The 17,775-nt window shown below is 37.9% G+C and overlaps 1 protein-coding gene across 2 annotated transcripts in view; it reads right to left on the bottom strand.

The window, feature by feature from the left end:
* Positions 1–1,644: 1,644 nt before the first annotated feature.
* ttyh2l (tweety homolog 2, like) overlaps positions 1,645–17,775 on the bottom strand; it is a 61,292-nt gene continuing 45,161 nt past the window's right edge. The window contains exons 7-15 of one of the 2 annotated variants that reach the window (XM_073856929.1): positions 15,408–15,477; positions 12,053–12,108; positions 11,018–11,110; positions 10,850–10,942; positions 7,018–7,160; positions 6,767–6,943; positions 3,693–3,770; positions 3,069–3,094; positions 1,645–2,784 (exon numbers count right to left, since the gene is read on the bottom strand). In XM_073856929.1, coding sequence (XP_073713030.1) covers positions 2,744–2,784; positions 3,069–3,094; positions 3,693–3,770; positions 6,767–6,943; positions 7,018–7,160; positions 10,850–10,942; positions 11,018–11,110; positions 12,053–12,108; positions 15,408–15,477 — 777 coding nt within the window. In that variant the 3' untranslated portion in view covers positions 1,645–2,743. Of the gene's footprint in view, positions 2,786–3,068; positions 3,095–3,692; positions 3,771–6,766; positions 6,944–7,017; positions 7,161–10,849; positions 10,943–11,017; positions 11,111–12,052; positions 12,109–15,407; positions 15,478–17,775 lie in introns of both variants that reach the window. The other variant, XM_073856928.1, reaches the window with a different exon arrangement.

Below are 17,775 nucleotides of genomic sequence, written 5' to 3'. Positions count from 1 at the left end.
TCAAAATAGTACATCAAAATGATTTTTTTTAATCTGAAATGTTTGGGGGACCCACAAAAGCTCCTGGAGGGCCCTTGCTTTGAAAACCCCTCTAGCGTCAATGCAACAAAAATGAGAGGATTTGGCGCCCCCTGTACTCTGCATTGTGCAGTTGACATCGCCAATGAAATTAAAGCTTACAGTATCTGACCCAGGCAGTACCACAAATACTTTAAATTATTATTAAGGACCAAAATACTTAATAAATTATTAAAAATATCAAATTGTCTAATTATTTTTTCAAAATAAACATGACTATAAAAACAAATACAGAACCTTTTTCCTAATAATGAAGCATCAGTAAACAGGCACCAATGTTGCAAATGCAACAATTAGGGTGAATGGTGGCTTTATTCTCACGGCACGAAGCAACTGTGGTGCCCTTGAGCGAGGCGTCTTTCCTCCAGCTGCTCCGTGGGTGCTGCAGACAGTGATGGCTGCCCACTACTCCGGGGGTGTGTGGGTTACCATACTTGACAATTGCATACAAAAAATGATGTCAAGCCATCACTGAGTGTTGCTATGGATGTTTTGTGTGGTTCTTAAAGCATTGCATATAGATTTTTCCCAACAGTTACAAAATCTGATCATTTTGATATACTAATAGCATATCACTTCTCAACAAGATGCACAAAATGAGGAATCATTCACATTCAAAGTACAAATATGCAGGCAAATATTACACAAATAGCAGAGGTCTTGAAACTTTTTTAAGCCAGATACCAACCCGGTATAAAGAGGAAGAGCAGGGACCCTCAGTATCAAATTAAAGGGGACTTTTTCCACGTTTAAGTGCTATAATTGGGTCCCCAGTGCTACTATCAACCTAAAAAATGTGAAAATGATCAACCAGGTAACTTAGTTTTGGTAAACCATTCTCTTCAAGCATGTGAAAAAATAGGCTATTGAAATTTGGCTCCCTTGTGATGTCAAAAGGGGATAATTCGCCCCTTAATCTGCACTATCCAACCACAGCACTGCCATTTAGTGCTAAGATCAGCTCATTTGCATTTTAAAGGACACACCCAAAACTGCACATTTTTTGCTCACACCTACAAAGTATTAATTTTAACATACTACAATAAATTATCTATATGATATTTTGAGCTAAAACTGCACTCTAGAGACACCAAAGATTTATTTGACATCTTCAAAAAGTCTTGTGAAATGTCCCCTTTAAGACTGGATTTTCATACTTTGCTATGATAGTTGTTACAAAGATATTGAAATAATTATTTTGGCAAACTACATAACATTTTCACTTCAAATATTTTATTGTGGAAATATTATGCTCTTCATTTTAATCAAGTTTTATTTTTTTTGTTAGTATATTAATGTGTATTTGTTTGATGTCTAATTTAATTTTTCCAATTAAATAAATAATTGAATTCAAGCAATATTTGGGTCTAGCTTGTAATACCTAAAATGTTCCCAGACGTATACGATGGTATTCAATATAAATAATAATAATGACTTTTACGTTTTAACTATTAATTGTTTTCCTCAATTTATTATTTGTAATGTTTTGGTGCTTTATAAAGTACAATATTATTGAATTGCCTGAATGAACTCTTTTATTCCATAACAAATTACAAAAAAAGTCACTTTCAATAAAAATCACTTTATTAAATCAAAATGTCACAAAATGTATTACATAAACAATAAAAACAGCACTTTTGAAATGCCATGACAAGCAAAAGACAATAATGCTAAAATTCACACGATAAGCTATAACGTATTACCATTTCATTCAACTGCAGCATAAACATCTGTCTGTCTAAACAGACGTCATGATGAGAAAAAACAAGTAAAACTTTAGAAATGGCAATATCTACAATATACAGTACACACGAAAGCACTTAAACTAGAAAATAGGCTTTGATGTAGCATCCACAAAGATTCATTTAGATCTTTGTATATTATCTTTGCACGAATTGGCATATATATATTTATTTGAAGATAAAAAAGTACTGTAAACTGTGCATTATCCGAGTCTAAACAATGTTAAACTGAAATAAAGAGCAGATGTACAGTATTCGAATGATGATTACTTGTATACAGACATATGGAGGCGAAATCACTTCACGGCATAACAGTTTATTTCAGAAGAGGCACAAACAACCCAATTTTTTTTCTCATGCAGAATATAATCACAACACCAGATCATTTATCATTTTTCTCTCAGATTGTGTGAGTCGGCGCATCACGTGCTGCCACATACAGAAATAAGAGGAATACAAATCAAAGGCTATTTATGAAGCCTTCGTCTGATAAAATGATTTTTTTTACAAAATGTCCCCCCAAATTTTTTTATAATCATAAGTGCATTTAAGAGCTTTCAATGAATAGTAACACCAAACTGACCCAGCCATTACAGATAAGAGTATATCAATAAACCCTGAGGAGAATAAAGCATATATTTACATGTGATCAAAGTTCACCCATAAATCTCAAAGAAAAGTCTACTTTCACCGCCTGGACCGCATGCTGTCTTAAAAAAGTCTTTAGGATATTTCTGCTTCAAAAAGTCCCAGCTGTCCTATTTGAGAAGTTCCATCAGAGCAGATGAAGAGGACAGACTTTACATCTTTATTACCTTCTGCTTTCATGTACCAACAAGTTAACCATCTCACGCTGCCAGAGACTTGATAAGGAAGAGGAAAGCTACACCTGGAGGTCCGTTCCGAAGTGTCGGATTTGGGCATCAGTCATAGACAGGTAGGTGGTCCTCATGCTGGGTGAATACTGTAGTCGGTAAATAGGAAAAAGTGATATCAGAGATAAAGCATTCAAATATTTATGGACAATAAATTTCTCGGGTGAAATGCCGATGCAGGAAAAGAGGTACGGATGTATATTTAGGCAATAAAGGCAGATGATAGTAAACATATTTTCAAGCTCCCCCAACTGCTCAGCAAGTTAAAAAGAGATGTACAGAAATGTTTATGAATTGCATGAAGAAATTGACAAGCGAGAGGGAAGTTAAGGAGAGGCAGTGCGTCTTTAGATGGCGTTTGGGGTCAACTTACTGTTTTTAAATGTCTGGGGATAGAACTTGAAAAGTGATGAAAGACAAAAGAGTCAATTAGATGTGAAATATTTTGTAAAAAGACATAAAAAATGATGGGAATTGGTTCATTAGACTGTACTGTGATGAGGTTTACGCCTACAGCGATACATTAACCAACATTTCTCATTCTTAAAACTGCATTCATTCACTTATAATTCATCTTTGGCACCATGAGCTGCCCAAGCTTGACAGACAATTATCAGTCCCATTTGGGTTCACATTAAAAAAGGCCGAATTAATTGTCATTTATAATTTATAGTAATACTCCTTCGCTTCATATCTGCACTGATGTGACTATTAAAACAGACCTTAGTCATACCAGACTGGAAAATGTAAACAGCAGAGGGCAGTACAGCTCCATCTGCTATCAAATTCACTGAATGAATTCAACATGAATCAAAAATGAACACAAGTGCATTCATTGATATACAACGAAAATACTAACTTGTTGACTTTAAACAGATTGAAAGAAATGAAAGCTTACTGATCGGGTATGTAAGTCAAAAACACGGCATTGTTTAGGTGAATTTCACTATTCATACAGGTATACGCATAATTTAAATTTATAGGAAAATGTAAATACGATGGTGGCGGTGAACCTCTCCCGATCAATGGTACGTTTTCATAGCGAGGATTTCTCTCAAACAGCATGGACTGGTTCCTATAGCAGAGAAAAAAATCAAGGTGAGTTAAGCAAGAGAGAATAACCAAACACAGGGATTCCCAAAAATATTTTTCACTAGGATCCATAGAGACAGGAAAAAACTAAAATAGGGGGAAAAATGCACATTTCTTCTGTTTAGTAGAGTAATTTTCCTTGTCATTTCATCATTAAATGTGACCCTGGACCACAAAACCAGTCATAAGGGTATTTTTTCCATCTGAAACTGATGTAAATAAGCTTTACATTTTCACTCCCACTCCCACAAAAAAAAAACCCACGAAAAAACATCCGATCCCAGAAGTATGACTCCTATTCCCTCCCACTCCAGTGTTGTTGTTTTTTACCGGAATCAGTCAGTTACGGTAAAAAAAATACAGTACAGATAACAGCATAGCACAGTTTATGTTACTTTATTGAACTGAAAGCAAGTTTAAACCAATGCACATTAAACACATTAAATTTCCTATAAATCATCCATGCAAACACACGCACGCACGCACACAATATATAACCAGAGTTAATCCTCAACAATCCTCAATGATAAAATAAATGAATGGGAAACTGAAATCACATTATTTTCAAATGTTTTAACTAATCTAGGACTGTCCCTAACAATTATTTTGCTAATTGATAATAAAGTAATTTGATATTTTTTGTAATAAAAATAATAATTAAAATTACATAATAATGACAATGCAATAATAATTGGTTCAAATAAAGTATCAAAACAAGTGAACACATTACAGTCATATATAGTCTAAAAAAATGTGCATTATGTATTATAACAAATGCCTGCAGGGGGCGCTAAGGACCCGCTTCAGTTACTTTCACTTTAAATGGTTGCTTTTAGCCAAACAACGTTTAAATCAATTTCAACTTTAATATTTGTCCAATTCTTTACAATAGAAATGAAACAGCCACTGTTATTCTTGAGCAAGAACATGCAGACATTAAATCATGTAAATTCAGAGTGAGGGTTTAATCTGCTGAGACGCTTCACATCAACAAACACAATGCGTCTCAGACAAACATTTGGAAACCCAAACAAAACAGCACACGCAGTAAAAGACAGAATATAGTTGGGGATCATAGTTTTATTACGATTCCCGGTCCCACCCACTCCCGCTGACATTTTTTCCTGTCCCGTCCCAATTCCGTGATTAATAGTGATTTTGTTTCCGATCCTGCGGGATTCCCACGGGATTCCCGAAAAAATAACAGCCTTTAATGTGCACGCACAAATTTGTGTGTGAGATGTGCACATGGATGTTTTTATAAACAAATCATGATTCAACAACAACAAAAAAAAAATTCTATTAAAAAACTAATACCACACGTACGCAATAATAACATAAGCTTTAATTAAAGGGACACTCCACTTTTTTGAAAATATGCTTCTTTTCCAGCTTCCCTAAACATTAAACATTTGATGTTTACCGTTTTGGAATTCATTCAGTTGATCTCCGGGTCTGGTGCTACCATTTTTAGCATAGCTTAGCATAATCCATTGAATCTGATTAGACCATTAGCATCACGCTAAAAAAATTACCAAAGAGTTTCGATATTCCTATTTAAAACTTGACTCTTCTGTGGTAGGCTAATAATCAAGGACTTTGCTGCCGTACCATGCCTGAAGGAGGCGCAATGATATTACGCAGTGCCTGAAAATAGTCCGCTGCTATTCAAAGTAACCAAGGGGACTATTTTCAGGCACTGCGTAATATCACTGCGCCTGCTGCAGCCATGTTACAGCAGCAAAGTACTTGATTATTACGCCAGAATGAGAGTATAGTTCCTAGCCATATCTGTCTAGAAAATCACAACTTTAATTTTTCACTTTAACATTTACATGATGTAACTACAAAAGAGTCAAGTTATAAATATGAAAAATATCTAAACTCTTTGGTTATCTTTTAGTGTGATGCTAATGGTCTAATCAGATTCAATGTATTATGCTAAGCTATGCTAAAAGTGCTAGCGCCAGACCCAGAGATCAGCTGAATGGATTCAAAAACGGTAAAAATCAAACTCTAGGGGAGCTGAAAAATGAGCATGTTTTCGGAAAAAGTGGAGTGTCCCTTTAAATACTAGGCTATAATTAAAATGTATTTAATAATGTTGATATATATCATTTACATTATTATATTTTATATTCTATATTATTATTACATAGAATATACATTATTATATAGCCTAATTATTGTTTTCTACACTTAATGACAAATCCCACTAAACATTACACATCTGATGGACATGCAGATCATGTCTATGTTGCGTCCGTCGGTCCAAGACCAATTCTACACGGTGTGCAAACTAGGTCCACTATTTGGACGTCTAACCATGATCCCACTTGGATGTCAATATACAGTTCAACATTTGAACGCCTGACTAGGTCAATTTTTTCACGTCTATGGAGATGTTGGTCACATGACAACTGGTGACTACTCACATGCCTTAAAGCAACACCATGTAGTTTTTTACCTTTAAATAATGTCTCTAAAATTATTTCAGTGATAGAACAATTTTTAACTGGACAAATTGTACTGTTGCTGCAACCTGAGCAGCCTCCTAGCTGCTACAAGCAGACTTCGAAAGTGGCGGTGGAGGGTAGAGCACACAGCCCCGCCCCTCCCCCTGCCTGCAGAAGAGTGTCTGATACCAGGCACTGTTGCGCTTTTCAACCACATGGGGGAGCTGTAAGTCATTTTTACATGGAAACTACATAGTGTTGCTTTAATGCATGTTAACTGCTTTTCACTCTCCCTGAGGAAGGCATGGTCCAAAACTTTATTAAACATTATTTTGTTATTTAATTATTTAAGTATTTTAACATTGTCCTGTTTTTTTTTCTAATTTACTGCTTCATTTTAAGTCTCTCTGGACCTTAGTTTTTGTCTATATCATCTCTGATTGTGTTTAATGTGGTACATGTTATCAAGGCAAATATTATATCACTGTGTGACCCGAGTAGGTCCTGACCCACGTGTACTCACATGTATTCTGGTGTACTGGATGTGGTCGGCAGCGGTGGATGCAGGCTGGTCTGGCTGCCCATACTGCTGCTGTAACTGCAGAAACTGTGAACCTGAGATCGTCCCGGGTTATACGCCGTGATGCGTCGCGCAGGGTTGAATGGGTCTTCCTCGTCGATATCATCGTAATTCCTGTCCCTGAGGAAAACCAATCACACGTCAGCTACACCCGTGTTGTAGAGCCATAATAAAAAAAAACATCTGTACGATACCTGATGGCAATGAGGGTCCAGGCTCGGGGGACGGCACACAGCAGGACACTAAAGGCACAGGCAGCCAGTAAAGAAAACAGGCACAGATACAAGAGTCCCTCAACGCCGTCGTAGCAAACGCCCAGCAGAGCCTCCACATAATCCTGTGAAACACAATGAGTTTATGGCATTGAATATTTCAGAAGTTTTGTTTGTCTGTACTTTGCTGCCTTTGAGAAAATTGCTTACAGTACATCCAACTTCTGAAGTCATAATTACAGGTATATCATTCACGTTGTCAGAGTAAAAGAGTTAACCTAGGTGTTTCCAGCAATATTAAAATAGTCTCTGGTATCCCCAGAATGTGTCTGTAAAGTTTCAGCTCAAAATACACCACAGATCTTTCATTATATGATGTTGAACATGGCCATTTGTGGCTGCAATAAAAAACGTGCTGTTTTTGTGTGTTTCTTTAAATGCAAAGAAAGCTTCTGTTCCCCTCCTCGTATGCTAAGTAGGGGGTAGAGCGCTTACACGTGTGCTTTGGACTACATCAAAACATGTGTCTCTGGCAGAAGATTGAACAATGCGCTCATAAGGCGGAGTCTGTGAGCATTTATGGTTGGGGCGTAATCAATGTGACATCACATTGATAGTGGATCCCCAACATTCTGTTTTGTGTGACTGTTGCGGTTTAAAGGAGATTACAGAAAGAAGAATAAATGGAATTGTATAATAACAGGATGTTTCTGCACACACACTGGCGACTCATTTTCTGATTGAAACACATTTAACTCTTTCCCCGCCATTAACGAGTTATCTCGTCAATCTGAAATACTGCTATTATCCCCCAGGTGGCGCTCTTCCGCAACTTATAAAAAACGGAAGTATTGCCCTAGGGCAAACAGCTGTATGTCCGTGTATGTTTTAAAGATCGCTCTGCATCTGATCTCTATCAAAAGTCCTTCACAAAAATGGAATTATCTCAGCTTTTTGCTGAAGCATCTGTTAACTCCGCCCCCTCCAACTATAGAGACAGAGCGCAACGCGTCATAACCTGAAAACCACGCCCACCGTGGGGAAAACAATCCATTTGTCTCTGTTGAGTTTGTATTGCGAGAGGCCGCCTCCTTTTAATTTCTGGCTTATAATAAAAACAGAATAATGCCCAAAATCTGCTGTGTGACAGGATGTACAGCTAACAAGCAAAAAAAACCCAAAATAAGCTGTCGACCCCAAAAAAAAGAGTGTTTAAAGACACAAAAATGGATACAGGCAATTTTTCATAGTACTACTATTATTAGAACTACGCCGACTGGAAAAAAACGTAGTCAGAGATCCACTTTTGTGTCTTTAAACGCTCATTTTTGGGGTCGACAGCTTATAAAAACGTATTTCTGGGTTCTTTGGCTTGTTAGCTGTACACCTTGTCACACAGCAGCTTTTAGGCATTATTCTGTTTTTTGTTATAAGCCAGAAATGACAAGGAGGCGGCCTCACGTAATACAAAGTGAATGGAGACGGTTGGATTGTTTTCCCCCTGGTGCGCGTGGTTTTCGAATTAGCATAACTTTGCTCTGTCTCTATAAAGGGGCAACCTTTTAATCTCTCTGATGAAGCTAATACAGAAGTGACTTAAACTGCAATTCATCGACTTGCCGCTAGAGGCTGGTTCCAAAAGAAAATCAATTTCCTTAGACCTCTTTGTTAAAATGGCCAACTTACAGTAAAAAAATCATATGTTTACAGCCTGGTACAAAAAGTGTTTTTGGTCTATATAGCTAATTTTGCCCTACATGACAACTGTGAGGGTGTGATTTTTTTGTAACTCATCCGTTTAAAGCAACACTATGTATTTTTCATGTAAGATTGACTTCTGGCTCCCCCATGTGGTTGAAAAGTGCAACAGTGCCTGGTATCAGACACTCTTCTGCAGGCAGGGGGAGGGGAGGGGCTGTGTGCTCTACCCGACCACTCGACTTTCAGAGTGTGCTTGTAGCAGCTAGGAGGCTACTCAGGTTGCAGGATCAGTAGAATTCGTCCAGTTAAAGGAATAGTCTACTCATTTTCAATATTAAAATATGTTGTTGCCTTGACTAAGAGTTGTTGATACATCTCTCTATCATCTGTGTGCGTGCACGTAAGCGCTGGAGCGCGCTGCGACGCTTCGTTAGCATTTAGCTTAGCCCCATTCATTCAATGCTACCATTTAGAGATAAAGTTAGAAGTGACCAAACACCAAACAGTAGTTATACGAGCAAGTTTGGTGGTACAAAATAAAACGTAGCGCTTTTCTAAGCGGATTTAAAAGAGGAACTATATTTTATGGCGTAATAGCACTTTTGGGAGTACTTCGACTCGCCTGAAAAGTCCACTCCCCTTCTAAGGGGGCGTGCACACCAACGCTTTTACGCCCGCGGCCGGCGCATGTTTTCAATTCATTTCAATGGAAACTCGGCGTTTTTCAAATAAGCCAGCAGCTAGCGGGTTTTTTCCGCACTGAAAACCGGCACCCAGCGGTTTTTCCGCGCTCGGGGCTGGGCACCGAGAGTTGAAAAATGTTCAACTTTGAATGAAAAGCTCCGCTCGTCAATGTCAGTTCTCACGCGGCCGTCCAATCACAGTGGAGGAGGGGCGGGACAAGTATCGCGGCAACCAACCGTCTCACAGCTGACGTATCACAGCTACCAAAGCGCTCAGCTGAAGAAAGCTGGCACTCAGCTGAAAAACAGCTGGCATTCGGCGTCCTCAAGGCGTTTTCAGCCGCGTTTAAAAGTTTTGGTGTGTCCAGCCCCTAACTCTCATAATGGGAGAGGGAGGGTGTTACTGCGCCGAGTCGAAGTACTCCCAAAAGTGCTATTACGCCATAAAATATAGTTCCTCTTTTAAATCCGCTTAGAAATGCGCTACGTTTTATTTTGTACCACCAAACTTGCTCGTATAACTACTCGTCTTAAATAGGAAAAACGTTGATGTGTTTGGTCACTTCTAACTTTATCTCTAAATGGTACCATTGAATGAATGGGGCTAAGCTAAATGCTATCGAAGCGTCGCAGCGCGCTCCAGCGCTTACGTGCACGCACACAGATGATAGAGGGATGTATCAACAATTCTTAGTTAAGGTAATAACATATTTTAATATTGAAAATGAGTAGACTATTCCTTTAAGAGTTGTTCTATCACTGAAATAATTTTAGAGACATTATTTAAAGGTCGAAAAACTACATAGCGTTACTTTAAATTATATTAAGCCTTAAAGTTCTGTATAATTAACTTGAGTGTGTGGTGAACAGACTGCTGTCACTAGAATGGAGCTAGGTGGGTGTGGTTTCAGCATCCAGCAACCTCACCTTCACCCATGTCCCGCCTCTTTACCTATTTTCGGTTATCCGCGACTGATTCGCGGTGACGCACGGCCAAGATGGCGACGGCAGGCAACGCCTACTTTAAGCTTCAAAAACGATCTTTACAAACCAATGAGTGAATACGTCCATATTTTTGTTTTCTTTGGTCTCTATCAGTCCGCTGCCAGGTGCAGAATAAAATGCCTACTTTTCTATATCTAATCAATGCACGGTGGAAAACACAAGCCACACCCACTATTTTCCTGCTGTGATATTATGTGTTATTCGGAAATACATCACAACACAGTAGTAAATTCGATCGTGACTTCTGCTTCATGGGTACTTTAACTATTTCCCCACCAGCATTTTTGAAAAAAGTTGCCAGCCAGCACTAGAATTTTTTTTCATTATTTTTAGAAAAGCGCCACCTACTGGATAATAGCTGAATATGGATTCCCCTTAAAACTCGTCAATGGCTGAAAAAGAGTTAAGGAAGAGCAGGAACTTACTTTATGAAGACTACGGCAGTCCAGTAAGGCGGTTAGCTGGTGCAAATTGAACTCGGAGGAGTTGAGGAGCCGCTGAATTCCTAGCAGATCTTTCTGAAATATTCAAATGTAAAAAACGTTGAGAAAGTGATATATTAACAGCATCGCCATCTATAATGACTCTCTCACCTCCGCAGTAGGAAACACAGCGACAGAAAACTGCAGCAAGCCCTGCACTTGAATCTGCATGGTAGTCAGAGACTTCTGGTAGATGGTCAGGGACTGCAGTACAGATACGACAGCGAATCAGACAAATATCTGATTAATATCTATTTGTTTGTGCATCGATCTCAATTAATGGCATTTATGGGTTTATTTTGACAAATATGGTTGAGAAATTACACCATTTATCTTTAAATTGATACATAACCTTGATTGGTACCATAAATTAGGCACAACATGATGCAAATTATTAACATAAGCTGAACAGGATAGAATAATTATAACTGCAAAAACAACCGAAGATGGATTGACCCAACATTGAACCAAAATATCACATTAATATCAGAGTAATAGATGAAAGTATAGCAAAAACGTCTATTTATTTTCCTATCCCAGCTATGGTTAGTTGTGCATTATTTGTATTCACCATTTCTGCTGACCACAACCTATTAAAAACCTACTCATTTTTGGGTCACCAGTTAAGAAGCGCTGACCTAAAGGATTTCTAAAATAAGGCAAAGATGTGCAATAGATGGCTTATTGCGCACACAAGTCTGGTGAGGATATCTGTTATATATTTGCATAGGATTAACAGTTACTATATTCAGAGGGGAAACGGTTAATGGCTGCATCTGTCTCGTACATCTGCTCCATGCCTTTACCCCCAAAGATTTCCTTTAATAGATCATCCACAACATCAGCATAACCAACACAGAATAATGTCTAAATAAGTGCAAAAGCTTTCACGGGAATCCCACGGGCGATGTGAGAAAGCCAGACAAATCTAATTATCCCAAAACTGCAGACAAAAGAGACTTCCTTTGATCAAAGTTTATTTTCATATCGCCTATTCGTAATGTAATTAGTCATGCAGATTTTTTACAGAAACATTAGAATGGCTGTAACGTGGGGGGTTTGCCTTAATTAGAAGTCAAATGATTCTTTAAGCTCGTGATTATCGCTCGTGTCAGGAATTCTGGGAAGAACGTGCCGGGGAATTACCTGCTGGAACGGATTGGGAAGAGTCTGGCTGCAGTACAGGTAATAGTGGGCTATATCTGCACAGCACAGGGAGAAAAACAGAGAAATTTAATCAAACGCTTATAGTCTGCGATGAACAAAACCGAGGCCTTGGCCTTGTTTACAAATCAACGCCTATTAACCAAGCAGAATTAAGCGCCTTGGCAAAGATCTTATTGCTCATTCCACACATAAAGTGTTTAGCTAAACATACCAGAGCTCATTCACAGTGCATAATATGCAAATTTCTTAAAGGCACAGTAGTGAAAACAGCCTGCTTATTTTTAAGTTTTTTTCCCAAACTCACTTTATATAAACAATAAAGTAACACACTTTTTACAAAGATTGCATTTTTAGCATTAGTAAATCCATTAACTAACATGAACAATGACAATGAGCAATATAGTTTGTTAAGCATTTATGTATTTACCAAAGCGTTTCTTTAGGCCAGTGGCGGCGTTGTGCGTTTATTCTGCGCTCAGTGCCGAGCATGCCGCATTTTACCAGCTGTCGTGAGCAGTGTTGGGGAAAGTTACTTTTAAAAGTAATGCATTACCATATTAAGTTACGTCCCAAAAAAGTGACTTATTGCGTTTAGGGATGCACCAATATGGAAATTTTGGCCGATACCGATAACCGACAACTCTTTATATTTGGGGGCCGATAACCGATATATATATATATATATAGGCCGATAAATGTTCATATTATTTTCACATGAAAAACTCCCAGATCGCGGACATCTTGTCCTTGCGCTAGACTAGCATACTCTTCTTAAGCCCGCAACACGTGTCATCTTTGTGCTATGTTACAGAAAGCACCAATCAAAACTTCACATGGCCAGCAATGAGCAAGTGAAGTGGTTCAACAAATCAAAATAATCCATCATTTATCGGCTTTCATTTATCGGCCTAATTTTGCTATCAGACCGATAACCGATAATATTAAAAATAAGCAGTTATCGGCCGATAACGATATGTCGGCCGATATATAGTGCATCCCTAATTGCGTTACTTAATTACTTTTCAGGGAAAGTAATATTTGCGTTACTTTTTAGTTACTTTAGCGTTTCTTTTTCTTACCTGACTGAGGCTTGATCTCTTTCACGCCTTGCAGGTGTTTTTTATGACCGAGAAATTCTGCATTCAGAAATTGCATATTTCCATATAAAATAAAATGTCAAGCTCTGGCCTGCCATCTCTGTTTCTGACTTAAACTGTTCCCGCTCAGATGCTCCCGCATAGAGTGCATAACTCTACGTGACTATGTTGAGTTTATTTCAGTAATTTTTTAAAATCAAATTAATTCAACTGAAAAGTAACTTGCATTACTTTTTTAACTCAAATATTAATGTTTACATTTATAAAGTAATGCGTTACTTTACTGGTTACTTCAGAAAAGTAATATTATTACGTAATGCACATTACTTGTAATGCGTTACCCCCAACACTGGTCGAGAGTTTAGTCACTTTTTTCTCAGTCATCCAATCACAGTGGAAGAGAGGCGGGACAAATACCACACCAACCAACCGGCACATCGTACAACGACTGTTAAACAAAACAAAAAAGATTATAGCAACTAAAGCGCTCAGCTAAAGAAAAAATTGATTTACAGTTCCAATAAAATTTTCCGAAAGATGGTTTTGGTCCTTTAAGGTAGTTGCCATCATGCTGATATATGTTTAATTGTTCATTTTTATGATAATTTTTATTTTAGCTAGTAATTCGATGCTATAGAAATGGGGCGTGACGTTATGATTGGCGAAAGTGTGATACCGCGGCTCTGGACAATTCCTTCTGCGCATGCCCTGGCTCTAAACTGACATTTTTACATAACATGGCAGCGCCTATGGTCAGACATTTTTGGCTTCAATTCATTACAATTAAAGAAAGCAATGTCGCATCATCCATCTTTTTTTACAGTCTATGTTTTAAACATCAGTACAATGGTAGCTGTCCAGAAGTGCTTCTGGGTAAAACACCAAATTCAAGTTCACGGATGAAATGCACAGGATTCTCTACCACAAATCTATTTTTACGGCTCAGTTTACGTTACTGCTTTGTTTTTTTCCTGTTGATTGCGAAGTTACCAATACGACCATTATCCGTCCGAAAAACTGATTTTTCTGTATTTGCGAACTTTTAAACGATTTGCTTCACGTACGAAAGGAAACCCAGCTATTGTTAGTTTATGTTAACTACCACATTTTCCGGATTATAAGTCACACTTTTTTCATAGTTTGGTTGGTCCTGTGACTTAAGGGGATCGCACACCGGCCGTGCAGCTCAGCGTCGCATCGAGTCGGGTCTAGGACAACTCGGAGGTATCGTAAACCGAAAGTGCACATTAAATAGCGCGAGCTTCGTCAGACAGTGTCTAATTCAAAATGCAAAATATACGTTAGCAGCCAATGTTAATCGTTAATGATTTGGGACAAATATGATGTTATTTAATGGTAAACTATGTGAGTGGCGCTGTGTGGCGCGACAGGGATTAGAGCAACTTCCTGAGTCACAGCTGGGTGGCGCGGAAAAGCGCCACCGGTGTGCGTATACTCATAGAAAACAATGTGTTCGATTTTTTTTAGAACGGCGCTGCGCGGCCGGTGTGCGATTGCCTTTATAGTCAGGTGCGACTTATATGTCAAAATTAATTCATACTGACTAACATGAACATTACTGTCTAATGTTAATTACTGTCTACAGCCATGAGAGGGCGCTATATGTTGCTCCTGTAGCCTACCCTGAAAAAAACTGTTAACTGAAACATATAGACAACGGAAAAAGACTTAACAAACAAAATGTCCTCCAAAAGAATAATAATTTTCTAAATAAATGCGACTTATAGTCCAGTGCGACTTATATATGTTTTTTCCTCGACATGATGCATTTTTTGACTGATGCGACTTATACTCCGGAGCAACTTAAAGTCCAGAAAATACGGTAATGGGGCAGTTGTAGCCTAGTGGTTAGAGAGTCGTAACCCGAGAGTTGTCGGTTCGAGTCTTACGGCCGGTGGGTTGGGACTTTGGTGCCCTTGAGCAACCCCGGGCATTGGGATAGCTGCACACTGCTTCGGGGTGTGTGTGTGTGTGTTCATGACTCACTGGGATGGGTTAAATGCAGAGGTTATATTTCGAGTATGCGTTGCATAGTTCACAAGCATGTCACTATCACTTTCACTAATGCATTAACTGATGTTAATAAATGCAACCTTATTGTAAAGTGCTAGCAATAATATGATAAACCATTTCTTATATTTAAATAAAAACGATTTATTTATCTACTTTCTGCAAAGGGCACAGACATATGTGTCGATGAAATATTTCATGCTTACCTGAACTTAAGGAGTCTTTGGTTTGATTTATAATGTACTTGTCAGGAGAAACACAGAAATCACTTGTGCCCTAGGACAGATCACACAAAAGCTCACAATTCTACAATTGGTTTTCAGCAACAAGAGAACAATGAATTTGATAAATGTGTTTACACACGGCAGTGTCTCAACAACTCAAGCGCAACACTCGGCTGTCTATATTACAGCCATATGAAGAGTTCACACAGAGGCTAATGTTGTTGTGAAGATTTGTGGATTGAGAGGATATTGAATGAATCGCTGCCTTCATGATACAGACATGAAAATGTGTCCTGTAGTATCTAAACAACATTATTCTTGAGAAAAAAAAAGAGTTAGTTTTGGCCTTTCAGCTTTTTATAGGGATGTGAGACAGGACAGGAAATAATGGAAAGATAGGGGACTGGAAACGACCCACGCCAAACTCACAGGTCACACGTTGTCTATAAAACCATCCAATTTGCATGTATGACATACTTTTTGGTCCTGGTACAACATTTCTACAGTATCTACAAATTAGATTATGTAGTTTGAGGTTGAGACTGTATAACAGGACTAGGTTTGTTTGAGTGAAATTTTTCCATGAATTCTCTTACGACACATGTGGAGCTGTCATGGTGCCATTTTAGATCATACACAACTTTAAAGTGTCATTTAAATGATGGATAGTGGATCTGGTCTGGACTAACCGAGCATGTAGACTGCAGGTGTAACAATAACACTGCTGTTGTTTCCACTCGGTCTTGTTATCAGTAAGTGTGGATGCAGTTAAGCACTACAGGACTAATCCACTATACTGCAGATGTCTGACCTCTGAACTGAGCTCTCATTGAGAGTCTTAAGCTCTCTTCCCTACAGACATCCTGACTGATGCTGATGTTATGTACAGGTCTATCTCAATAGCAATAGATGACATTCAGTAATTAAGCAAATTCTTTAATACTTTATGGAGGTGACATTAAAATTATATTAAAATATAATTGCTTAGAGAATGAATATATTAACAATATATTAAACTATCGGATTATTTTTTCCTAAACCCTTGATGATAGAGTCCAAACGTCAGAAAAATATTGGTCTATACTTGTGTCTTTTATTATAGATGAGAAAAGCAGAAGCAAAAATACCCAACAAATGATGGGATGGCTCTACAAGTAACAAAAAATAGTTTTACTAATTTTTATGTGTGTATTTTATGGAAGAAACAACATTGCTCCATTGTGGATGTGACCATTCTGAAAGCTGCACTTTCTTGCTATGAAAACTTAAACAGAGACCTCACATTGGTATTTAATCCACTTAATATTGACATCTTATATAATATCAGTACGGTTACAATTTTTTACTTTTTCATGGTAAGCCTGACATTTGCATTGAATTGCTCGTATCACAAAGCCTGAAACAGCAAGTCAGTCTCAAGTATGCTTTAACCAAACTTTTTCCCTTTATAATGGAGTTTTTGCCCTTTAAGTGATTATTTGCACACAGGTGTACAGAGCGGTGGAATATATTCCGGTGGAATCAGACAAAGGTATCATAAACTTTACATTTCATGCAAAGATGTATAGCCTGGGAGCCAAATTCAAATTACACATATTTTGAGAAATGTATTATGTGCAGGTTACAAACGCATTTATTTACCCATCCATTCACTCTTATTTTTCCTGTTTTCTGTGTAAATTTATAAAACCATGTTACACAGATTGTCATATTGAAATTATTACATTCAGCAACTTATGAATTATGAGCTGAAACATTTTGCCGGAAATGTACTGTTTCATAAATGATGCTTACTGCCTCATGAAACAAAAAGGCCAGAAATTAAAAACAAAAAGCAAACCGTATACGTTGTTAAACTACACTATACGTATTATACTTTTCACCATACATATATTTCTGTAATATATACCAAAAATACATATACTTATAACATGCCCTCTGTGTTTTTGTTCTGTTTTGCACTTAGGACTCTTGATATATTTTTCCTTCACTTTCTGTATTATTTCATAAATTAGATTACATTTTCTTATTCTGTTCCTATACGCCTTATTCAGCCCGCCGCCATGCTGATTCCAAAACGAGGCTGTGAGGGATGGACGTCCAGAGCGTACGCTTTAAACCTATTGTTTTGTACCGGGATGCTGGTCATTCAGCCATCAAAACACAGAAAATACCTACGAAATCATGAATTGTTTAAATTGATAAGGGACATACATTTTTAGATGAAGGCAGCACAATGGGTACATAAAATCTCAGCCTACTATAGTCCTATCAAGTACATATCTCCAATTCGTACAGATTACAAACAATGCAAGGCTTGAATACGTTAAAAACGTTTCTCTGGTAGGTT

The sequence above is a fragment of the Misgurnus anguillicaudatus genome, chromosome 19, assembly GCF_027580225.2.
Source record: "Misgurnus anguillicaudatus chromosome 19, ASM2758022v2, whole genome shotgun sequence".
Lineage (NCBI taxonomy): Eukaryota > Metazoa > Chordata > Actinopteri > Cypriniformes > Cobitidae > Misgurnus > Misgurnus anguillicaudatus.
This window is presented reverse-complemented; position numbering and strand designations above follow the sequence as displayed.